We start from the raw sequence: 22,500 nt of genomic DNA on the forward strand, positions 1-22,500 counted from the left end.
GCAGTTAATATGGATGAACTCTAATATTGTAATAGATGGAAAGCCTTTCTTTTGGAAAAATATGTTTGAAAGAGGAATAATTTTTGTCAATGATATTATCAATGAGAATGGTAAAATTATGAAGTATGATGAATTTAGAGCTATGTATGGTGATGCTTGCTCAAGCTTTTCATTTTATCAACTAACTGGAGTAATTGGGAAAAGATGGAAACAAATAATTAATTATGGAACTACTAAATTATTAGTTTGTAAACCTCTAATAAGAAATTCTAGTTGGCAAAAAGGAACTAAAATAAATAGAAAAATATATAATTTTTATTTAATAAAGAAATCTTTGAAGGCTGCCTCATACAACACAAATGGAAAATGGGAGGACTTTTTTGACTGCCCGTTGCCATGGGATGCCATATTCAAACTAATCTATAAAACTACTATCGATGTGCAAAATCGTTATTTTCAAATTAAAATTATTTATAACTTCTTACCCACAGGGAAAATGTTAAAATTATGGAATATGACAGAGTCAGATGATTGCCGATTTTGTTGTCAGGAGCCTGAATCACCCTGCATTTGTTTTGGTATTGTCATATTGTGTCTTTGTTTTGGGTGGAAGTTGAAAAAATGTGTTTAAGGATTGGTTTGTTTATGAAGCTTAATGTGGTTTCTGTTATTTTAGGAGAGTTCATTGACAATCATGATTTAGTCAATTTAATTATAGTACTCGGTAAAATGTTTATTTTTAAGGCCAAAAACAGATATTCACTTAGTATTACTTTCTTTAAAACATTTATTCAGTATTTTCTAACTTTAGAAAGTTACATGGTTGAAAACGATAATGATGCCAAAAAACATTTAAAAAAAAGATGAGAAGTTCTCAAAGGCTTATTTTGAAAGTATAATTATGTTTATAGATTATTTGATATCTGTTGTTGTGTTCCCTAATTTGAGTGACCTGGACATAATCTGGACTGTACATAAATGCTTATTTTGAAAATGTAATTTTGTTTATAAATTATATGCAATCTGTTGGGTTCCCTAATTTTTTTCTGTGTACATGAATGAAGGTGTGTGTTGCTGAGTCCGACTTGGACATTATCTGGACTGGGCCTGGTTTAAAAAACCCTTTAAACAAATCTAATTTCATTGACAACCTGGTCTGTTGAAGATAAGGCTCTTTTTTAAAAAATAAAATAAAATAAGATAAATAAATAAAAAACATTTTCTTGGATAAAAAAGAAAGTAAAACAATATAAAAATAATTACATAAAAAATAGTAATTAATGAAAATGTTAGTGGACCAGCAGCCTATACAATTATGTGTGCTTCAGGGACTGTGTCCCTTGCAGATGTGTTGTCTATGTTGTGGGAACCAGAATATTGGTAGCAGAAAGAAATAACCCCTTTTGTGTGAGTGGGTGAGGATGAGTGTGCATGGGGGAGGTTGTTTGGGTTGATGCACTGATTGAAAGTGTATCTTGTGTTTTTTCTATGTAGATTTAATTTAAAAAAAATATATATATTTTTTATTTTTTTATTTTTTTTAGAACAGGCCCGCGGGCGACTCATCTGGTCCTTACGGGCGACCTGGTGCCCGCGGGCACAGCGTTGGTGACCCCTGGTTTAGAGATTATGCCCTTGGAATATGGATTGAGTTTAAGTAGAGAGTCTGTCAGGGTTGCAGGTGGAATATTTGAAAAACCAGGGAAGTGCTTTCATACTAAGTCCCTAATTTGCAAATATTAGTAGAACTAGTTTCTATGAAGGCCAAATGTTTCATTAATGTAAAGATCACTAATGGAGCGAATCCAGGCAGTCTCCCAGGCTACAAAGGCCTTATCACTAACAGAGGGCGTAAAAAAGTGTTTAAGTTAATTGGAGACAAGAGAGGCACAGAGGGAAGTCCAAAATGTCTTTTAAATTAAGCCCAAATTTTAAGAATATTTTTAACAATTGCATTATCAGAATAAGCTAACGGTAACAACGTCTGAGAAAGGCACATAAGAGACTTTAGTGTAGAAGAGTTGCAGGAGGCCTCCTCAAACTGCAGCCATGGTTGCTCAAATATATTATTTTCTGCATTAATATGAGTGTTTTTTTTATATATATATTTTTTACCTTCACTTCTTCTTAGGGAGAGTCTGTGACCAAGTGGAGGACCTCAGAATTCCGTATGTTCCGTGGAGGCTCCCTTTGGAGGCCGCCGACATTGAACAGCTATGACATGCACTGGGACGACGAAGAGGACGAGGCTGAGTCTCCCGAGGAGCAGGTGAAGAAAGGGCAGCTCAGAGCCGAGTGAGTATGTTAAGGCTTGTGTTTGTAAATTCTTAGAGAGCGTACGATTGATTCTTGCATTAAAAAAAACAACAACTCAGGCACCGGCAGAAGCTGGAGGCACTGCTTCAGGAGCTCACCCCCAGCAGAGGGGATATCGCCGACGCCATGTTGTTCTGTCTGGAGCGGGCCGACGCAGCGGAGGAAGTAGTGAAACACGTCACTGAATGGTTCTCCTCGCCTCAGACGTCTCTTCAAAAGAAGGCAAGCTTTGATTTACGAATGTTGTGTGTTTGCTTCATTTCTTTACCTCAACTCCACTTTTTGCTCCAGCAGATCGCAAGCTTGTATCTGGTGTCGGATATTTTGTACAACTCCTGTGCCAAAGTAGCCGGGGCCCCATATTATCGTAAACAGTAAGATGACACTCCTTCTATTACTCAGGTTTATTGATTTTCCTTCTGTAATTTTGTTTCTGGGAAAACATTTTTAGCTTTGAATCGAAGCTAGCGGGGATATTTGGCGAGCTTCACGACGCGTACAAGAACATACAAGCCAGGCTGCAGGCTGAACAGTTCAAGGTATGAGGATGAGGAGGTTTTATCCAAATATGAACAAGTAAAACGGCTGTTTTTGTCTTTTGTGTAGCAAAAGATTACGAGTTGTTGTCGAGCTTGGGAGGACTGGGCCGTTTACCCTCAGCCTTATCTTATCCACCTGCAAAACATCTTCCTGGGCTTAGCCACAGCTGGAGAGGAGTTGATAGAGGAGGTGGAGGTGATTAGAAAAAAATATATTTATATTTTTTTTATTTCAGCAGACCTGATTGTAGTTGCTTTTTTCTAGGAACCTTTGTTGGACCTGGATGGTGCGCCCTTGGACAGTAGTCTAATAGACGGGCTACCTTTGCAGAAAGGGCGAGCAGATCACCTTGACGGCTGGGATCCTCTGGATGGAGAGCCTGTGGATGACATAGACGGCGTTCCCTTGGGAAGTGTTGTCGATGACATTGATGGAATGCCACGTGAGTCCAGGAGATCTTTCTGTATGCATGGTGTGTGTGTGTGTCTACATCCTGACCTTGCTGTCTTTCGTCCTCAGTGGATGAAAGCAAAGTGCCTTTGTCCAAGTGGGAGAAGACGGCTGATGATGGGATGTCTTCTCAAGGTAACACAGGTCATATTGTCCTTCGTAGAATTTTAAGTAGAGATGTTCCCATCAGGGATTTATGCTGTCCATTCCCATACCGATCATCCATTAGTGAAATTAGCTAATACCAATACCGATTACACGTATTAAACTGTACATTTATTTTTTGTGAGTGTTATTGACAGTTGATTAAAATCAACACAGTGTTTAAACTAGTTCTTATTTTCCTTTGTTACATACAATTGTTTGAGCAAACTAAAGTCAATAGTACACAAAAGCAAAAACTACTATCTACTATTCATTGAAATCCATTTTGCCCTCAGTGCTCCTGTGTCCAGGGACTTGTTTTTTTAAGGTTTATAAATTCAGAAAACCACAAAAAAAAGATTTGGAGGATATACAAATATCAATATAACCACTCTAATATCGATCATATACTGTTACTACGCTTGGTATTGACACCACCAATTTATGGAATAATCCGCGCTCCTCTCATGTGTCGTGCACTACTGTGACAATGCTGACACAACAATAATATAACGTGCTTCCATCTACCCGGTACACTTCTTAAACTTTACTAAGCACTAGATAGCTCAACTGTTAGCATGCCTGCTCCTGCTTGTTCTTGGTGTGCAACGTGTGTAGCCTTGTCCTTCAGTGATATTAAACCTTCAGATATAAAAAATGCAGTTTCTTTGCAGTAATGAAGGTGATTAATATTAATTTAGGGGAGCTGTTCCACACTATAGAAACACATAATAAGCTCCTGGCTTGTCAGACACGGGATTAAAAATATATACAAATTAGCTATAGGGAATTGGCGTAAATTGGCAATGGTGATCACATACTTTTTCAAGAAAATAGCCGATAATGGATAAATCGGCACATCCCTAGTTTTAAATACTAATCTTCGTCTTTAGGCCTGTCTGAGTCCAGGTGGAGTGCTGCGTCAAGCAGGGACAATGAAGTAAACGTACGGTAAGTTGCTTGTCAGCGTCCTGTTTTCGCCACATCTTCAGTCTATTTGTTTCAAAAGAGTTGCCTTTTTTTCCCGTCCACAGACGTGTCAACTCGCCAGATGAAGACAACTCCTCGAGCGACAGCAGCGAGGACTCCAGCAGTTCCCCCAAAATTGACACTGCACGATTTCAAAGCTCACTCAGAAGTTTCGAGATGTCTGAGAGCAAAAGAAAAAGGCTGAGAGAGCTGGAAGTAAGTGTCATAACTTAGGGTTGCACGGTGTAGACCATTTGGCTGACGATAGAGCTTTTAATACTATTGCTATATCGAGACAATGCATGACACATTCTAGCTGTGTCCTGCAAATTTGACAGGGATAAGCAAAAAAAAAGGCGTCCTCATCGCAATGTAGCTTCGACGCTAGCGGCTAATATGCCTCCACAATGCAGCTTCTAAATCACTCACCTCCATGGCGGCAAATAAACTGTTTCTTACAAGTAGCATTATCGCTAGAGGACAAGAAATAGTTAAACATGCTACACTACACACCATAGGAGGATAACATAGCTGGCCGCTAAGCTAGAGCTCTTGAACATAAACAAGGTGGACAAATCGATACAACTATCGACATTTGCAGTATATTGTCGAAACTACATTTATTAGATCCATCCATTTTCTGCCGCTTATTCCCTTCGGGGTCGCTGGAGCCTATCTCAGCTACAATCGGGCGGAATCTAATCATTGATTAGATTAATATTTGTTATTACAAAGTCGCTTTTTGTTGTTTACAAACTCAGGAAATAAGAGCCAAAAGTATTTTAAATATTGTATCTAATAAAAGGAAATTATTTAAATATTAATTGAGATAGTCTGTTATGATCAAACATTTAATAATTTAGTAATATTGACAATTTTAAGCATCAGTATGAACACTGGTATGACCAATACTGCCCCTATAACTACTTTGATACTCAAATTTGAAGTATCGCCCAAAACTAATGTTAAGTATTCATACACGAAGTGCTTTTTTTTTTTTTTTAAAGTTTGTATAGAAGCATTTTGCAGCAGAAAGTAACTAAATATTAACAAGTAAACAAATAGTTTTGACAAAATAATATAACTGGAAATGACGCAATATGCATCAGCTAAATTGAGAGCTGTTGTAACCTGTTTTGAAATGGTTCTATTAACATTTACATACCAAATATATATCAGCAGTGTTGGGTTAGTTACTGAAAACCAGTAACTAGTTACAGTTACTAGTTACTTTATTTCAAAAGTAACTCAGTTACTAACTCAGTTACTTACACCAAAAAGTAATGTGTTATTGTGAAAAGTAACTACCGGTAGTTACTTCTTTTTTTTCTCCTTTTTTTTTTTAAAGCTCCCATTAATGCCCTTTTAGCCTTCATTTCAGTACTGTTATTGCACTGGAGAATAATACAATCTGTTGATCAACTTGACATGCATTTGCATCACTGAAATTAAAATCCTGACATTTTAATTTCAAAACTAACTAAATTCAACTTATCCAAACAGTCATTGTCCTGGTTTGAGTCATATCTAAAGGGCCGTGAACAATGTGTCACCATTAATAATGTGAGATCTTCCTTCCGCAAAATTGAAACAGGGATACCTCAGGGTAGTGTCTTGGGACTGATACTATTCAGTCTATACATCAATGACCTACCAGATGTATGCACATATATAGATTTACAGATGTTTGCGGATGACACAGTCGTGTATATATATACATCAGGTAAGACCTGTACTCTAGTTGCTGAGAAGTTAAATGCTAAATTAGACAAAATAGCATCTTGGCTGGCATCATCCTGTTTAACCCTAAACACTAAAAAGACGAACTCTGTCTGCTTCTCCATAAAAAAGCTACCTCAAACAAACCTGAATATAAACATTAATGAGGAGCTCATTGAACAAGTACCTGAAGTCAAATATTTTGGCATAATCATAGACTATCAGCTGAATTTTAAAAGTCACATTAAGAAAATGTGTAAAACCCTGAAGGCAAACCTAGACTGTTTTAAGATTATAAGAAACTGCTTAACTCTCAGCTGTGCTTTTACTTTTATGAATTCAATGATTATTTCACACATATCTTATGGCTTAACTACATGGTCCCAGGCACACCAGTCATCAATCAAGACCATTGAGTGTCTTTAGAACCGCGCCTTGAAAGTTCTAGACAAGAAGCGTATACGATATTATCATTGCCAAATTTTAACCAAATACAATATTTTAAGTTTTACCAATTTTATTTTGTTACACACAGTCAAACTGTTTTTTAAATGCTTGGATAACTCTGCTCCCCAATTGCTCTGCAAGGCAATTACAAGACTGCAAAGTGGTACCAGATCTACCACCCGAGCAATGTCAAACGGCAACTGTTGTGTTCCATTCCGTAGAACATCTTTTGCCCAGACTGCCTTTTCAATAAAAGGACCACAACTATGGAACTCTTTACCTGACACTTTGAAAAGTATACCTGCACTTGTCACTTTCAAAAAACAAACAAAATTATGACTAGTTCAGCAACAATCGTGTTCCCATGTTTAGTTTTTACTAATTTTTACCAATTGGTTTTTATCTAGTCTGCAATTTGTCTGTGTTATTATTATTATTATTGGCTTTTATCTAGTTTGCACTTTGTATTATTTCTAAAATCATTACTATCGACTCATCTTTGCCTTATTCTATTTTTTATTTTCCCATTTTAATTATGTTGCATCTGTGTTGTTGTTGTTGGGGACAAGGGTTGTAAATTAGCTTTGGCTACAAACACTATGATGCATACATTGGATAACTGTTTCAGATGTCTGTTTTTGTATCTGTCCCTATTTCAAATAAACCTCTATATAGCTGCCTGCTGCTCCAACATATAAGTGTAGTTCCACCTCGTTGGGACATCATGTATGAGCTTATGAGTAGGCAGCTTTAGCATTTCTTGCTTTGTCTTAAGCACATGAGCAGCTGTTGTGCTTCGGTGGAAGTAGGAAACCTCCTTCCTGATCCTCCCAAGGAGGCGCTCCATCCTATTGACTGAGATTCCCTTCTGTGATGCCAAATTCACTACATGTGCAAAGCACCTATCTGTGGTCCCAGTCCTGCCTCATTCACTGCAATTATTTGATTTTTGGCATTATCACTTGTGACTGGGATATCTTTATCTTCCATTCCTCCACTGCTTGTGTCAGTACCTGCGCAAGGTGACTCTCGTAGAGGGGGCGTGTCTTCTCATCTCCCATTCTGCTGTGATGAAGTGAGCGCTTATCGTCACATAGTTCCCCTGGACGTCCACCCGTCCGTCGTGAGCGCAACAGATGATGCTCGGGATAGTCCGTCAACAACTTTTTTCTTCTCCTGCTCATAAAGATCTGGCACAATCTTATCGCTGAAGTGGGTGCGCGACGGGATGTCGTAACGTGGCTCAAACACTTTCAGCATGTGTTTAAAACCTTCGTTTTGCACAACCGAGTCTGCACCTATAAACACACCGATTAAATGACGCAGGGCGTTCAAGCTACTCCGTTACTCCGCTCGCCATGATCACACTGTGTGTGGACTGAACGTGCGAACAACTTTTTTTATTTTTCATATATCAAACCGCGGATCACGTGTGTGCCGAACCGAAGATATTGATCCGAACGGATCACGGATGAATGTTGATCCGTTGCACCACTAGTAAACACAGACACGCCTCTCCCCTCCCCACACACACACAGAGCGCGCCTCTTTTCTTCTCTCCCTTGTGACACAAGAAGATTCAGAAGGACGACGCCGCAACTCTCCAATAAAACACACTAAGATCTTCTGTTTCTAGCCGATACTACATAAAAAATAACGTAAAATAACGTAGTAACGCATCATGTAGTAACGGTAACTGAGTTACTGAATATAAAAAATAACGCGTTAGACTACTACTTACCGCCGAAACTAACGGCGTTACTTTTTAACGTGTTAGTCCCAACACTGTATATCAGGATATAGATTTTAAGCCATATCGCCCATCTCTAGTCATACCTGTTAGTCAAGTAGTGCTAATCTCAATATCACAATTCAATGTGTTCCTCAGCTTTACAGCTTCTGTAGGGTAAAGGTGGGAAATTTTGATAGCAAAGCAGAGTCATAGAGTAAGGGTTAGGCTCCTCCCATAAATATCAACCATAACGTTTTCCACAGGAAAATCTCGTGTTTTGCCCTGTGTCTTCCTGTATTCCAACTTGAATGAGAAAAAAACAAAACACTCCAAGCAGCAGAGCTTGATAATCGTCACCGTTAAAATGTTTTTTTCCCGGGATATTTATATTAGTTAAATTATTACTCAGCTTTACATTTATTAACATTAATGAAGTATTTGAATTTCTATTCTGTTAAACTTGCATGTTACAAAGTACCGTAAAAACAGAAGGCATTTTTGGACAAAATGTGTATGATGACCTTTTTTCTTTATTATGTAAACAGTACTATCTCCTATTAATGAGGACTGTATTTTACCAATTAGTTTATTTTCAATAATTGTTGAGAGTATTGAATTGTTTGTATTAGTAGCACTTCATTGAGAACTAATTTGAACTAAACCCTGTTTGAACCAGTTGAAGGTTCTGAAGGTCCAAGATGAGTTGGAGAGTGGAAAGAGGCAGAAGAAACCTGGAATGAGCATCCAGCAACACGTGGAGCAATACAGGAATAAACTTTTACAGAAGGTATTTGGATTTTGGATCATGCTTAAATGAAGTAAGAAAAGCGATTATGTAAGATAAATACTCCTTTAATGACAAATGCTGTGTTGGCCAGTGACAAAAGTGCAAATAAGTACAATTAGAGAAGCACAAAAAACAGTAGTTTAGTGGGTGAAAATCCATAATGAACAAGCGTGGCTTTTTATTCTGTCTACTGAAGGAGTTTGAAACCGATGATGACGCAAAGCCAGAGAAACCAACATCCAAATCTAAAGAGAGATCAACAGACGACAGAAAGGACAGAAAGAAGAGCAAAAGAAGCGAAGACGGAGACAGACAACTTAGTCGGGATTTAGACAAGCACAGCCAGAAATCCAACAGCATCGCTCCTTTAAAGCAAGTGCCAACAATATACGGTATTCATCATGACTGCTGTTCTTAAAGTTATTCTGTCATATCTTCTAGACAATCCAAACGATCCCGATCTCCGTCTCCAGACCGAAGGGGACGCAGGTCCAGGTCGCAGTCCCCACATCGCTCCCATAAGAAGACAAAGAAGAGTAAACATTGACTGTGGACTCACACAGTGCTCCGTTGTCTTGGTCCCAAACACAACAATTCTGATCTCTTTTGTATCATATTTGGACACTAATCAACTATATTTTTCTTTTTTGTTTGTTTGTTTATTAAAAGAACTTGAAATGTGCAATGTTCAGACATTAAATCACTCTTAGTGATTCTATATTTGTGTGTGACTTGCATCAACTCTGCTTAAAAATATTATCAACAAGCACTTTTATTGACATCAATAGAGCGTTAAGTTGCTTAGAAAAGCATTAATGTGCAATGTTACATAGTAAATCTACAGATAATATAAGTGAAATGTATCAAACGTAGACACAGTAGTATTTCTCAAAAGTACTATTTAACAATAATAAACACAGATTTCCTGTATCGTCAGCTGTGGACGTGTTGAGAAACTGAAACATTAAAAAAAAAAAATAGCCTTCTAGATTGTTTTTAGGCACAAATAATTGTTGAATCAACATTTGTTCACTATCACCATATTTCCGAGACACATTGAAACGTGTGACTTACAGTGAAAGAGACTGTTTTAACATGTTCTGTATGCACCAGAGCCATACAGATGCCAGTCAGCCACACCTGCTTAAAACACAACTTGCACTACGTCAGCAATTACAGCTTTTGATCAATGCCAAACTACGCACGGTCGCCTGGTACTTAAGATGAAAACAACTGTGACTCTCGCACTCGGGAGCTGTAACCGTGATGCAACCCTTGTGGGTGAGAGTGGTCACCTGACAGGTCAGTATTTCTTTACATTGATAAACACTTTGATGGCTCCGGTGAAGTCTGCCGACAGCAGAACCTCAGTGTGATCGGTCTTTAGTGCACCTGGAAAAAACACAAACTGTTAGTAGCGTCTCAATATCCATAAGTTCATGACACAAACTCACCTGAGGGAATGGTTTCAGAGTCATTAGAGTCCAGGCTCTTGCACTCCGCTTCTGGTTTTTCCGCACCACTCTCTTGTGGGACAATGAGGCCTGGGTGAGGCGCAAAAATGGCGGATGTGACCACGGCGTTGTGTGCTGCCAGAAAAAAGGATGTTAAAAAATGCTTTTGTTTTAAAACACAACACAATTACCTTTAATCCCTTCCCAGAAGTCATTGCGGTCCCGCCGTACAGATGTGAATTTGCTCAGGTCATGGTAAGTGCTCCAGATGTACACGTATTTATCCTCTGAGCCGCTGACGATAAAAGAATAGTCGTGGCTGCGGGATGACACTTGCGTTATGAAGCCATTGGGGTGTGAAACAGACATTCTCTTGCCAACGCTTAATGAAGACAATCTACAGGCAATAAAAAGGTAACAATTGCACTTTTAAACAAGAGTTGTGAAAAGGTTTATTAGTACCTGAAGCTGGCCTTAATCTGACTGCTGCTGTTGACGTAACCCTTGTACTTCATGGACAGAGACAAGTCCCTCAGGTCGTAAAGTCGGATGCGGGAATCATTTGAGGTCACCAAAATCTATGAAAGTACAAATCAATTGAGGAAATACTAGCAGAGATTCCAAAAAATTGGCTGACATGTTAGAACAGTAATAACGATATCAACACCTCACGATATGATATCAAAGTATTTACAAAAAAGGATTAAAGATATTAAATACAAAAACACCATAGATTACCATAAATTAAGTGTCAGGAATGTTGAAGATAAACAGAGTTAGTGTAAGTAAAAAAAAACAATGCTTAAATGATCTATTACTAGAAACAAGTATTTTTTTATGTGCAAAGAACATATATTATAATACTGTACATGGTAATTGGGATTTGTTACATATTATATATATTATATAATATAATATCTCAGTATATATTATATACTGTATATAATGTAAATATTACATATATATTATATTTTATATTGCTACTATGGTACATTTTTAGTCATACCTGCTATATCCTTTCCATCCTTTGTAACTGAGCTACTGTGTGGAACAATTTCCCTTGTGGATCAGTAAAGTTTGTCTAAGTCTAAAAGTAAACGATACGCTTCCCAGCTAGTGCTGTGCCAACTAAATATCAGTCCACTACAGACATGGGAACTGGAAGTTTCACAAGTTTATTTTTCTTTAGCAAATAAGCTAACCTAGCATGATGTTGCTGTTAAAATGTGACTGCACTGTTAGCACTGCAGCTCAAATAGCTATGCTGGTGTTGCTAACACTTACTTCTTTGTTACATTGTTGTATGTGATGTATGACATTTATGACATTACATTGGACAGATGCAGATTCAAAAGGGGATAAAGTGCAAAATCACACTTCCTGGAGATAAAAACACACTTTAGTGAGACCCCCTGACTTGAAAGTGATGTAAAATGAGTATCATATGGGAACTTTATATGTCGTGTTCTGTAGTCACCTTATTCTCTCCAGGCAACGGTTCAATACCGGTGATTTTGCGCCCGACTTTATTCCTGCCTCTGGTGGATCTGACGTGTATTTGGGTGTGATATTTCAAACGCTGCGGAGAAGACAAAAAGCATACTTCCTTTTGTGACGTTTTTGAGGTAACCAAGACATTTGGTCACGGAAAGACTTGTGTACCTCTGTGTCATAAAAGATGCATCGTCCATCATAAGTGCCGATGACGGCATACTTCCCATTTTGGCAGAAGTTTGCAGCAGTGATGAGGCGCGTTTGACCGTCCACCTCATTCCACAGAGCCACCTTTTTGTCCGGAATGTTCCACAGCCGCAGCTTTCCATCCAGAGAGCCGCTTAAAAAGTATCTGTCATCCTAGGAGGGAAAAAAAAGTACCACAGTTAACAAAGTGGGATTTAGATGTGTGAATTGAGTTGTCGTCTTACTCTGGGATGGAACGTGATGGCGGTGACAAAATCTATGTGTTGAAAGCAGCAGAGACACTCTCGCCTGGATATGTGCCATAATCGGACCGTTTTATCCATGGAGGACGAGAGCAAAAAGAAATTCTAGAAGGACATCATTGCACGGCGTGAGACAGGAAGCGTTTAAAGAGGAGGATAGAAAAAAGTTTAAGGGGACGTCACCTTTGACCAGGACAGATCTAATAGATCAGCGGTGTGGCCTTTGTACTTGCAGAAGGGCACCTGGCGAAAAGGAGCATTTCTGTCTTCCGTGTCGGGGTCCTCTGGAGCGCAACACGCCTAAAAACACAAATATGTCATCTGTGTGAGAACAAATAGTAATATTTTCTTGTGAGAACAAATTAGCGATGTGCCCATCAACAATTTTGGGTCCGATCCGATTTTGAATCCTGATCTGATACTTTGATATTAGATTATAGAACTGAAAATGTTTTATAGCAAATAACTAAAGTAAACACATTTTTATGAAACTAATCTTATTTCATTCAGAATTTTGTCGTATTGTCGTTCTCAGACATTTGTGGTATTGAATGCTACATACAATTGTTCCAACAAAGTTAAGTGGCTAGAGCACAATAAGTAAACAAATGCTTAAACTACCATTGGCTCCCATTTTAATCATTCACCTTTTGCCCTCACAGCCTTCCTGTATCCAGACACTTACTCCCTGACTTTGTAAACAATAACAAAAAACAACCCAAAAACATTTTGTAAAAATTAAGAACAAGAAAAATACAAATATTGATCTAATCACTTTGGTATTGTTTATATACTGATACTACACTAGGTATAGATACTAGTATCGACAGCTGGATAGATCACTTCTATTTTACATTGAAGCTTTCAGTTGAGTTCAGTTTATTCATTTATATAGCCCATTTAAAAACAACCCCAGTTGGCCAAAGAAATCATGTTTTAAATAGTGCAAGCAGTGTCACATGTACATTTTAACACAGCAGGATGGATATAATACTACTATTGTAATTATACTTTTAAAAACGTTCAAAAGATATCACATAAATACTAAAATGCTTTAGCGGCTAGCTTCTTGTATCGTCCTTCTCGTTGTGTGTGTGTGTGTGTCTCACATGTTTAGCCATTGAAGAAACTTAGTTAATTTTCTGCCAAATTGATGAGGATTAGTAGCTTAGAAGCAGTGTCGCACTGTGGATAGATAGTATGTTCGTTACAGCTTGCTCTGTAATTCAGGCTGGTGTTTTGGCAAGACACGCACCCTCCTGCAACTCCTGTCTGTGCAAGCGGTTTTCTAATCAAACTTACCGATTTAATCAGTGAATCGTTGTGGCTCTAGACTAGGGATTCACAATATTATCGGCGGCCGAGAGTGGCAATTATGACGTCACATCGATTAAATGATAAAAATGCAGACTTTGTGTTTGTCGTTGGATTCTCTGCTGTGGCTTATGCTGCTGCCTGATTCCTCAACCCCTTCACTACTCTACACTATTGTCTCATATTTAAGTACAGAGAAAAGCATCATGGCCCAGCAGTCACTGGCTAGGGCTTTCTTTAACATGTCAGAAGAAGACAGTTCACTCAAGTAGTTTGAAAACATTGTCCTGCACAAATTAAACGGGAAGGGTTGAATCAGAGCTTCAGCACAACAAAATCTGATAAGTCATCTTAAAATTCACTAATGTGAGGATTTATGGAAGCAGTACGAAGCTGCCTGTGTTGTCAACTCGAGACCTGGCGTTAATAGCTTTGACTGTCATGACCCGATGTCATGTCCTGTTTTGTGTTTTTGTTATTTTTCGCAGTCTAGTGTTTGTCCTCAGCTCTCCTTCCTATGTTTGAGTCTATTATTGTTCCAGCTCTCCTTTTGTTGACTTTTCTTGTTGACTTGGACACTAAATGGACACACCTGTCTTCAGTTTAACATGAGAAGTCCCACCTGTCTTCTTAATCACTCTCCTTTATATTCCTCAGTCACCCAGCACCAGTCGCTGGGTCAATGTTAGCTACTCACGACAAGTTACGTTTTCACTATGCTTTCAGTGTTTTTTCCACGCTTAAAGACTCTCATGTTATTGTCCCTTGGCGACTGTTTGGTTCATTTGCTGCACGCTAAACTAGCAAATATGTTTTTTCATTTTTGCCTTGCCTTGAGGAATTAAAATATTTTTTCTACCTGCCCGCAGCAATGCGACCCGAACAGCCATGGGAGTGCGAGCACGAAGTGGAGCTGCCCGAAGAGAATCTTCTTTCCGACGCGATGGTGGCATGGGGTCAGCTCATTGCGAAGGTGACGGAAGCAGAAAGCCGCTACCTTTCCCGATCGAAACGCACCCGGGAGACTTCCCGCATACACCTCCTCCTCATCAGGTCCCGGCATGGACAGCTGCTCCTCCCTCGACCAACCAGCTCGACGCTGGTATGATCAACTCCCACCTGTCTCCTGTTTACGCTGCTTGGGAAATCGTCCAGCACTTCCGAGACTCTCGCCCATTGCATCACGATGACTCCACGCGCAGTTGACGTCACACCAACATCGTCAGGGGTGCGCAGACGAGGGCGGCGTGAAAGCACCGTGATCAAATCAGACACTTGTTGTCACAAATACCACTAAGCAGCCTCTTGTCATGACCCGATGTCCCGGTCATGTGTTGTTTTGTGTTTTTGTTATTTTTTGCTGCTTAGTGTTTGTCCTCAGCGTTCCTTTCTATGTTTGAGTCTATTTATGTTCCAGCACGCTCTCCTTTTGTTTACTTTTCTTGTTGCCTTGGACACTAAATAGACACAACTGTCTTCAGTGTATCATTAGAAGTCCCACCTGACTCCTTAGTTCATCACTTACCCTTAATTATCCTCAGTCACCCAGCACCAGTCGTTGGGTCATTATTCGCTTAAAGAAGAAAAACTGCACTTTTTGGGGGAATTTTGCATATCGTTCACAATCGTTATGAAAAACATGTAGACGGACGGATTCTTTTTAATGCATTCTAACTATTAAATACATTTCATCAAAAGTCTGCTTACAATGCAGCCTATGGGAGCCGTTTAATCCTGCCTATATATTTTAAGCATATACGCGTAACATTTGCTTTTTTTTCTTCATCACTGATTTCTGCTCACTGCAGACTTGATGAGAGCCAACATAATAAAACATCACTTACTGTGCAAGTTCTGCTGTCGTTAGGATGTCGACTGTTTGAATGTTCATATATTCCCATTTAAATTAAGAATGTCTCATAATACTCGCAAAGAAACGGGGGGGAACAAGAGCTTTTTGTGTCGTCCTCGCCAGTTCTAGGTCCTAAATTCGCTGTCAAAGTGTCCCAATTTGTAAAATTACCTACTTGGACGTCTCATCTACAATAAACTTGCAGGGAAGCGAGAAAGCAGCAGACCACTCAATGATGTAAATATAGGAAGACACAGAAGTGATTGTCGCCGCTATAAATAGTTTGTCTGTGTTGGCGCTTATAATAATATCGCTAATACTTGGTTTATATTCAAGTCACGAAATGTAAATTGAGCATTGTTGGCGCTTTTTGAATGGTTATTTGTTTAATTTTACGAGCGGAATAGTGGAGCTCCCATTGGCTCTGTTGTAAGCAAACTTTTATTTACATTTATTTATTATTTAGAATGCATTAAAACAAAACATCCATCATGTCTTTCATACTGATTGTGAACAATAAGCAAAACTCTGAAAAAAAGCGCAGTTCCCCTTCGAGTGTTTTCCACATCTAAGTTTTTGTATTTGTGCCTTGCCTTGAGGAATTAAAATCGTTTCTTACCTGCACGCAGCTGCTGCTGCTTCCTGCTTTTCAGAACCATCGCAGCAATGTGACCCCCAAACATAAAGCCACAGTACTGATGAAGTGTTTGATTAGAGGCAACTTATCTTCAAGTTAACTTTGTGAAAAAAAAGCACTTCATCATCTGAACCCTGATTTTTTTATATTCTACAATTGAATTCTGCCTTTCTAAGGGGCAGGCATGTATTGCACTATTTTATTTGTGTCAAAGAAAGGATAATTGTATTTATCTTATTTTCATCAATCAACAAGAGAGGTTACTCCACTTGTTTCGGCAATGCAGAGTCTTAATGTTTTAGTTTTATTGGTCTCATTTGTATATGTCGTTTTGGACAGATGTTTTTATCATTTTATGCAATCATTCAGAATGTTTTAGTTGCTTGTTGTCTATCATTGAAAAAAATTTAAATTTTAAATATCAATAAATTCCAACTTTTTTGCTCTATGCAATAATTCCAATTGTTTGCAAAGGTCAAAATTATATTATATTGTATTATATATATTATTATGTATTATGTTTTGGGAAGCAGTGTGAACTGTTGAACTCATTTATTCTCACAAAATCTTGTGTAAATATATACATATACAGAAATATCGGTTATCGCTTGTAAAGGTCTGGAAATTATTGGTTATCCGTTCAAATTTCCATCATTGTGCATCACTACTATATAGAACAACTGTGGTAAAGATCAGCAAGGCTAGGCAGCTTAACAGCAGATTATTAAAAAAGGCTAATAACAGCCCCCAATCCGATCCCATTATCGGGACATCTCTAGAATAAATAGATTGTGTACAAATTCACTAACCTCAGTATCAGACATGGAGGAGCAAAAGCTTTCCTGAGAGGGAGAAGGTGACACCCGGCCTGAGGAGGCAAGCAAAAAAGCATCACATCTGAAAATAGTTTAATCAAATATTCCTCAGCATGGCTATCAAACCTACCTTCAGTGTTGTATTTCAACCTCATGTTATTGAAATAGTCAAAGGCAGTCTTTAAGACCCAGATTCGAACTATGTTGTCTTGGCCGGCCGATGCTAGAAGTCTGCCACAGTGTGAGAACTTCATTGTCCACACGGCCCCCTAGCACAAAACAAAGTGTAAGGAGAGTTTTTGTCTTTCAGATAGAAGGAGGAATAGTGGAATGTAGTGGACACATTCCTACCATGTGCTCGCCACTCAAATCCTGCACCACCTTGATCTGATCAAAATCAAAAGGACCCTTAAAGCTGTGTGCTGCCTTAAACTTGGCAGATCTGGTGTACGGCATCCCCTCATCGTCACTGGACGATGGATCATCCTGATCAGTGTGGAAAACTAAAAAAACACAATAATACACTGCTTCATAAACACAATATACTGCCACAACTAGTCTCTTATGATCACTAAATAATTTATGAGTGCAACTTTTACCTTCATCACGAACACTTTTAACTTTGTTTACTGCCTTCTCTCCGTATTCCTCAGCAAAATGCTTGGCCTTCTTCACCGACTTGCCCAAGAATTTCTTGAACTGACTTCTGCAAGTAAGGACAAATCAAAATAAGTAATGTCTCATGTAAAGAAAAGGGACGAAAGAAAACAAAAAGCAGATCCTTACGTTCTCTGTTTCAGCTTTCCGCCATCTGCGTCTGTCAGCAGAGCTTGCGACTTGTCATCGTCATCTGACTGAGCTGCATCGTTCCTGAGAGGAAACAATAAGCAACTTCCATTTAAGACACTTTTAGCACTGGAAACTGTCAGGGCCAGCAAGGCATTTTCACAACTAAATCGTAGTATTTGTTCAATGCAATCATATTAACGTATTCCAACAGTCTACAATTTTTATCAAATATTGTGTCTTAGCTGTACTGTTTCCAGTATGTGATGTTTTTGTCCAATTAGATTACAGCTTCTATGTGTTGCCATGTCAATGTAATCTACCCAAGGCCTTCAGAATGAGTAGTGATATCAATGACCTTTGAACTACATCGGCAACTAGGCTGTGTTTCTTAAATTATTATTCAGAATTTAAATAATGTCAGCATTTTTTCGTCCTCTAAATTGTTTGAGCACAGCAAAACTGTTTCAACAAGCCCAATTTGTAAAGCTTAATACCAGCAGTGCGGCCTTTAACACATGCCAAGGACTCAATGGAAGTGAACCGAGACAATAGCTGCAGCAGCTTGGGAAACATTTGTAAATGCAGGGCAGCGAAAGTGGGCGAAGTGGGCGAGGTGGCCATTGATATTTTTGCTCATACACAACGGCGAGGGTGGGATTCGCTTCAAGCCGCTTTTTTAAGTACCAGAAGAATGGAAAAACAAGTTGCCACTATATTGAAGCTATTATCGTATGTTAGGGCTGTGAATCTTTGATACACGATACGATTCAATTCTTAGGGGTAACAATTTGATTCAGAAGTGATTCTCGATTCAGAATCGATTCTTGATTCCGAACGATTCACGATTCAAAATCTATACTTTTTTAAATAACATTGATAGCCAGTTCTATTATTAACTATATTCCTTCATAAAAGATTAACAGTTCTGATCAATTTCTATATTACTTAAAAGAAAACTGGTTTTGTTTAATAAAATGCTTCCCAAACATTTAATAAAGTCAAATACAAACAGGGCAACAAGAGAAGTATTCAACACTTCTCTCACGACACCCCTAAAATGTATGCATCTAATTTATAACACCAAAAGACACCAAAATATGTGCGAGTAAATAGATATGATCAAAATAGCATAAATCTCACAGAGATTTCCAAGCAATTTTGAGACGTAGAGGTAGGAACCACAGATTCCTTCCACACCAACAATAATGCTAATCATGCAGACTTTGTGAGAGGTAGAGAACGTTATATTTTTTAGCCTGAATATAAGGAGGATGAGCTACAAGCTTTAGAAGCGTTGCTAAACAGATCCAGCTTTCGTGAAACACTAAGCATCATGTAACAGTATTGCTAAGTGCTAAACAAGAAATACAAACTACAAACATAATAAAACGATCACTTACTGTACAATGTCTGCTCTCAATGCGACGACGACTGAGAGGATGTTAATAACTTCCCATTTAGATGAATAATTAACCATAATCCAATACGAAGAGTTTAAAGGAACGGTTGCTGCCTGCAGACACCATCCTCGGTTGTTGTGTCTTTGTCTCCATCTCCAGGTATAAATTGAATGTTGCAGATGAAAAACTTCTGGATTCATTGCTAAATCTTCCAATTATCCAGATGAGAGGCATGATTTATAATATAGAATAACTTTGATGAGCCAAGACGCGATGCAGATGCAGCAAGAGGACAATGCTGCAGCACAAGCTAGTTGCCTCTTTGTTATCAATGCGCCGCTAAAAATAGTTTGTCTGCGTTAGCGCTTATAATAACAATATCGCTAATATTTGGTTAATATGCAGGTCACGATATGTAAATGGTGTGTTGTGGGCGGAATAGAGAGCCCACAATAAGTAAATTGTTAGCAGACATTTTATTTATTTATTTATGACTTATAATGCATAGAAAAACGTGTGTTCATGTCTTACATAGGGATGTGAATGATAGACAGCACATATCTTTAAAATGTTTGCATATTTCTAGTATGACTGATCTGCTCATTTGGTCAGAGTACAGAATCATTCCTATCATGGCGTCATAACACCCCAAATCTACAGAAATTGCCGAAGACATTTGGAGCGGAATATTCAAATTGGCCATCTAAAGTCAACTTGTTTTTCCACTCTACTGGTACTTTAAGACTATCCGCAGTTGCTCTTCTGCCACCGCGGAGATAATATCGCCGATAATTACCCTCATTTAATTGTGGCAGCCAATATCGTGATTGGGATTCAAATGTGATTAATTGTGCCACTGCATGGTGTTCATTACCAATCTGTGAAATGCTTCTCTCTGTAAAATACCACGCCTTGTTATCTTGCATTTTTGTACACTACCGTTCAAAAGTTTGGGGTCACCCAAACAATTTTGTGGAATAGCCTTCATTTCTAAGAACAAGAATAGACTGTCGAGTTTCAGATGAAAGTTCTCTTTTTCTGGCCATTTTGAGCGTTTAATTGACCCCACAAATGTGATGCTCCAGAAACTCAATCTGCTCAAAGGAAGGTCAGTTTTGTAGCTTCTGTAACGAGCTAAACTGTTTTCAGATGTGTGAACATGATTGCACAAGGTGTTTCTAATCATCAATTAGCCTTCTGAGCCAATGAGCAAACACATTGTACCATGAGAACACTGGAGTGATAGTTGCTGGAAATGGGCCTCTATACACCTATGTAGATATTGCACCAAAAACCAGACATTTGCAGCTAGAATAGTCATTTACCACATTAGCAATGTATAGAGTGTATTTCTTTAAAGTTAAGACTAGTTTAAAGTTATCTTCATTGAAAAGTACAGTGCTTTTCCTTCAAAAATAAGGACATTTCAATGTGACCCCAAACTTTTGAACGGTAGTGTATACTATTGATGTTTTGTATAGTTGCGGCGTGATTGTGCTGCTTTTAAGAGGTGGATTCAGTCCCCACTGAAGGACAAGGTTCCAAATACACAACCTGCCACTGGTGATTAGCATGAGCTTGCAGTCCCAAGTAAGTAGTGAATACTAATGTTGGCCTTTGATAGTATGCTTAATTTATGAACTAAAATGGTTTAAGGGTGACACCTACACTGTAATAACACCAGCAAAGCAAAGGTCACCCTGAAAAGGTACACTTACGTGATGTATTCCTTTGTTCTCCTCATAATGTGCAAAGTGAGGGGGTTGATCCCAGCAGGAAGTTTCTCCTCTGCTTGTATTAGTGGGATCTCTTCTCCTGTGTCCAAGTTCTTGATCATCACACTGGCCAGGATTTCCTGTTTTCAGACCGCATGTTTGGTCCAGCACTCAAATACAGATATGGCTTGAAGGCAATATGAATTAAGTCCATGAATACAAACACACTTACTTCGTCTGTGAGTTCTCTACCAGAGTTGGATCGGGGTCGCTGAGGGTCTGGTACTTGTCCTTCACTCAGACCTGACAAGTCTTCACCCTCGTTCTCCTAAAAACACACAAGACAATAAATGTCAAAAATGCACATTGACCACGTTTGTCAGTGGGTCCCCAAACTTTTTGACTTGGGGGCCACATCTCAGGCCGGCGATCTATCCATGTACGTGTGTGTGTGTGTGTGTGTGTATATACATATATATATATATATATATATATATATATATATATATATATATATATATATATATATATATATATATATATATATATATATATATATATATATATATATATATATATATATATATATATATATATATCTCAGTCTCATCTTAAAACTAATGTCTAAACTCTAGCCTGTAAATAGACCCCTTTTTAGATCAGTTGATCTGCCATCTCTCTTCTCTGCTCTGCCCCCCCTCTTCTCTGCGCTAGCTGTTCCAAGTCGGGACCCGAGGTGGACCACGTCTCTGCGCTGCTGACTTGTCTACATGCAAGAGGATCTCCTGCTGGCCTCACTATGGACTGGACTCTCACGTTATTAACCATATCCACTTGGCATCCACACACACACACCCTCATCTGCGGTCCCTTCCAAGATTTCTCATTGTGCCCAGGTTTTTATATATATATATACATACACATGTACATACTGGACAGTCGTGGGCAAACGTTTACATACACTTGTAAAGAACATAATGTCATGGCTGTCTTGAGTTTCCAGTAATTTCTACAACTCTTGCTTTTTTGTGATAGAGTGATTGGAGCACATACTTGTTTGTCACAAAAAACATTCATGAAGTTTGGTTCTTTTATGAATTTATTATGGGTCTACTGAAAGTGTGACCAAATCTGCTGGGTCAAAAGTATACATACAGCAATGTTAATATTTGGTTACATGTCCCTTGGCCAGTTTCACTGCAATAAGGCGCTTTTGGTAGCCATCCACAAGCTTCTGGCAAGCTTCTGGTTGAATTTTTGACCACTCCCCTTGACAAAATTGGTGCAGTTCTGCTAAATTTGTTGGTTTTCTGACATGGACTTGTTTCTTCAGCATTGTCCACATGTTCTCAATAGGGTTTAAGTCAGGACTTTGGGAAGGCCATTCTAAAACCTTAATTCTAGCCGGATTTAGCCATTCCTTTACCACTTTTGACATGTGTTTGGGGTCATTGTCCTGTTGGAACACCCAACTGCG

The 22,500-nt window shown here is 38.6% G+C and overlaps 2 protein-coding genes across 3 annotated transcripts in view; one reads left to right on the plus strand and one right to left on the minus strand.

Annotated features, from left to right (window-relative positions):
- Nucleotides 1-9,822, plus strand: part of zgc:163098 (uncharacterized protein LOC100037380 homolog) — a 34,483-nt gene extending 24,661 nt beyond the window's left edge. Inside the window, exons 13-24 of one of the 2 annotated variants that reach the window (XM_062047733.1) lie at nucleotides 2,132-2,295; nucleotides 2,376-2,538; nucleotides 2,611-2,690; nucleotides 2,768-2,855; nucleotides 2,923-3,051; nucleotides 3,121-3,298; nucleotides 3,376-3,441; nucleotides 4,344-4,401; nucleotides 4,485-4,635; nucleotides 8,994-9,104; nucleotides 9,301-9,476; nucleotides 9,546-9,822. In XM_062047733.1, coding sequence (XP_061903717.1) covers nucleotides 2,132-2,295; nucleotides 2,376-2,538; nucleotides 2,611-2,690; nucleotides 2,768-2,855; nucleotides 2,923-3,051; nucleotides 3,121-3,298; nucleotides 3,376-3,441; nucleotides 4,344-4,401; nucleotides 4,485-4,635; nucleotides 8,994-9,104; nucleotides 9,301-9,476; nucleotides 9,546-9,651 — 1,470 coding nt within the window. In that variant the 3' untranslated portion in view covers nucleotides 9,652-9,822. Of the gene's footprint in view, nucleotides 1-2,131; nucleotides 2,296-2,375; nucleotides 2,539-2,610; nucleotides 2,691-2,767; nucleotides 2,856-2,922; nucleotides 3,052-3,120; nucleotides 3,299-3,375; nucleotides 3,442-4,343; nucleotides 4,402-4,484; nucleotides 4,636-8,993; nucleotides 9,105-9,300 lie in introns of both variants that reach the window. The other variant, XM_062047734.1, reaches the window with a different exon arrangement.
- wdr44 (WD repeat domain 44) overlaps nucleotides 9,155-22,500 on the minus strand; it is a 23,649-nt gene continuing 10,303 nt past the window's right edge. The window contains exons 6-20 of the mRNA XM_062047732.1: nucleotides 21,256-21,351; nucleotides 21,027-21,163; nucleotides 17,906-17,989; nucleotides 17,719-17,825; nucleotides 17,471-17,622; nucleotides 17,250-17,388; nucleotides 17,114-17,172; nucleotides 12,685-12,801; nucleotides 12,484-12,606; nucleotides 12,221-12,412; nucleotides 12,036-12,137; nucleotides 11,021-11,136; nucleotides 10,750-10,877; nucleotides 10,559-10,693; nucleotides 9,155-10,496 (exon numbers count right to left, since the gene is read on the minus strand). Coding sequence (XP_061903716.1) covers nucleotides 10,408-10,496; nucleotides 10,559-10,693; nucleotides 10,750-10,877; nucleotides 11,021-11,136; nucleotides 12,036-12,137; nucleotides 12,221-12,412; nucleotides 12,484-12,606; nucleotides 12,685-12,801; nucleotides 17,114-17,172; nucleotides 17,250-17,388; nucleotides 17,471-17,622; nucleotides 17,719-17,825; nucleotides 17,906-17,989; nucleotides 21,027-21,163; nucleotides 21,256-21,351 — 1,776 coding nt within the window. The 3' untranslated portion in view covers nucleotides 9,155-10,407. The remainder of the gene's footprint in view (nucleotides 10,497-10,558; nucleotides 10,694-10,749; nucleotides 10,878-11,020; nucleotides 11,137-12,035; nucleotides 12,138-12,220; nucleotides 12,413-12,483; nucleotides 12,607-12,684; nucleotides 12,802-17,113; nucleotides 17,173-17,249; nucleotides 17,389-17,470; nucleotides 17,623-17,718; nucleotides 17,826-17,905; nucleotides 17,990-21,026; nucleotides 21,164-21,255; nucleotides 21,352-22,500) is intronic.

The sequence above is a fragment of the Entelurus aequoreus genome, linkage group LG05 (genome assembly GCF_033978785.1).
Source record: "Entelurus aequoreus isolate RoL-2023_Sb linkage group LG05, RoL_Eaeq_v1.1, whole genome shotgun sequence".
In the NCBI taxonomy this organism is placed as follows: Eukaryota; Metazoa; Chordata; class Actinopteri; order Syngnathiformes; family Syngnathidae; genus Entelurus; species Entelurus aequoreus.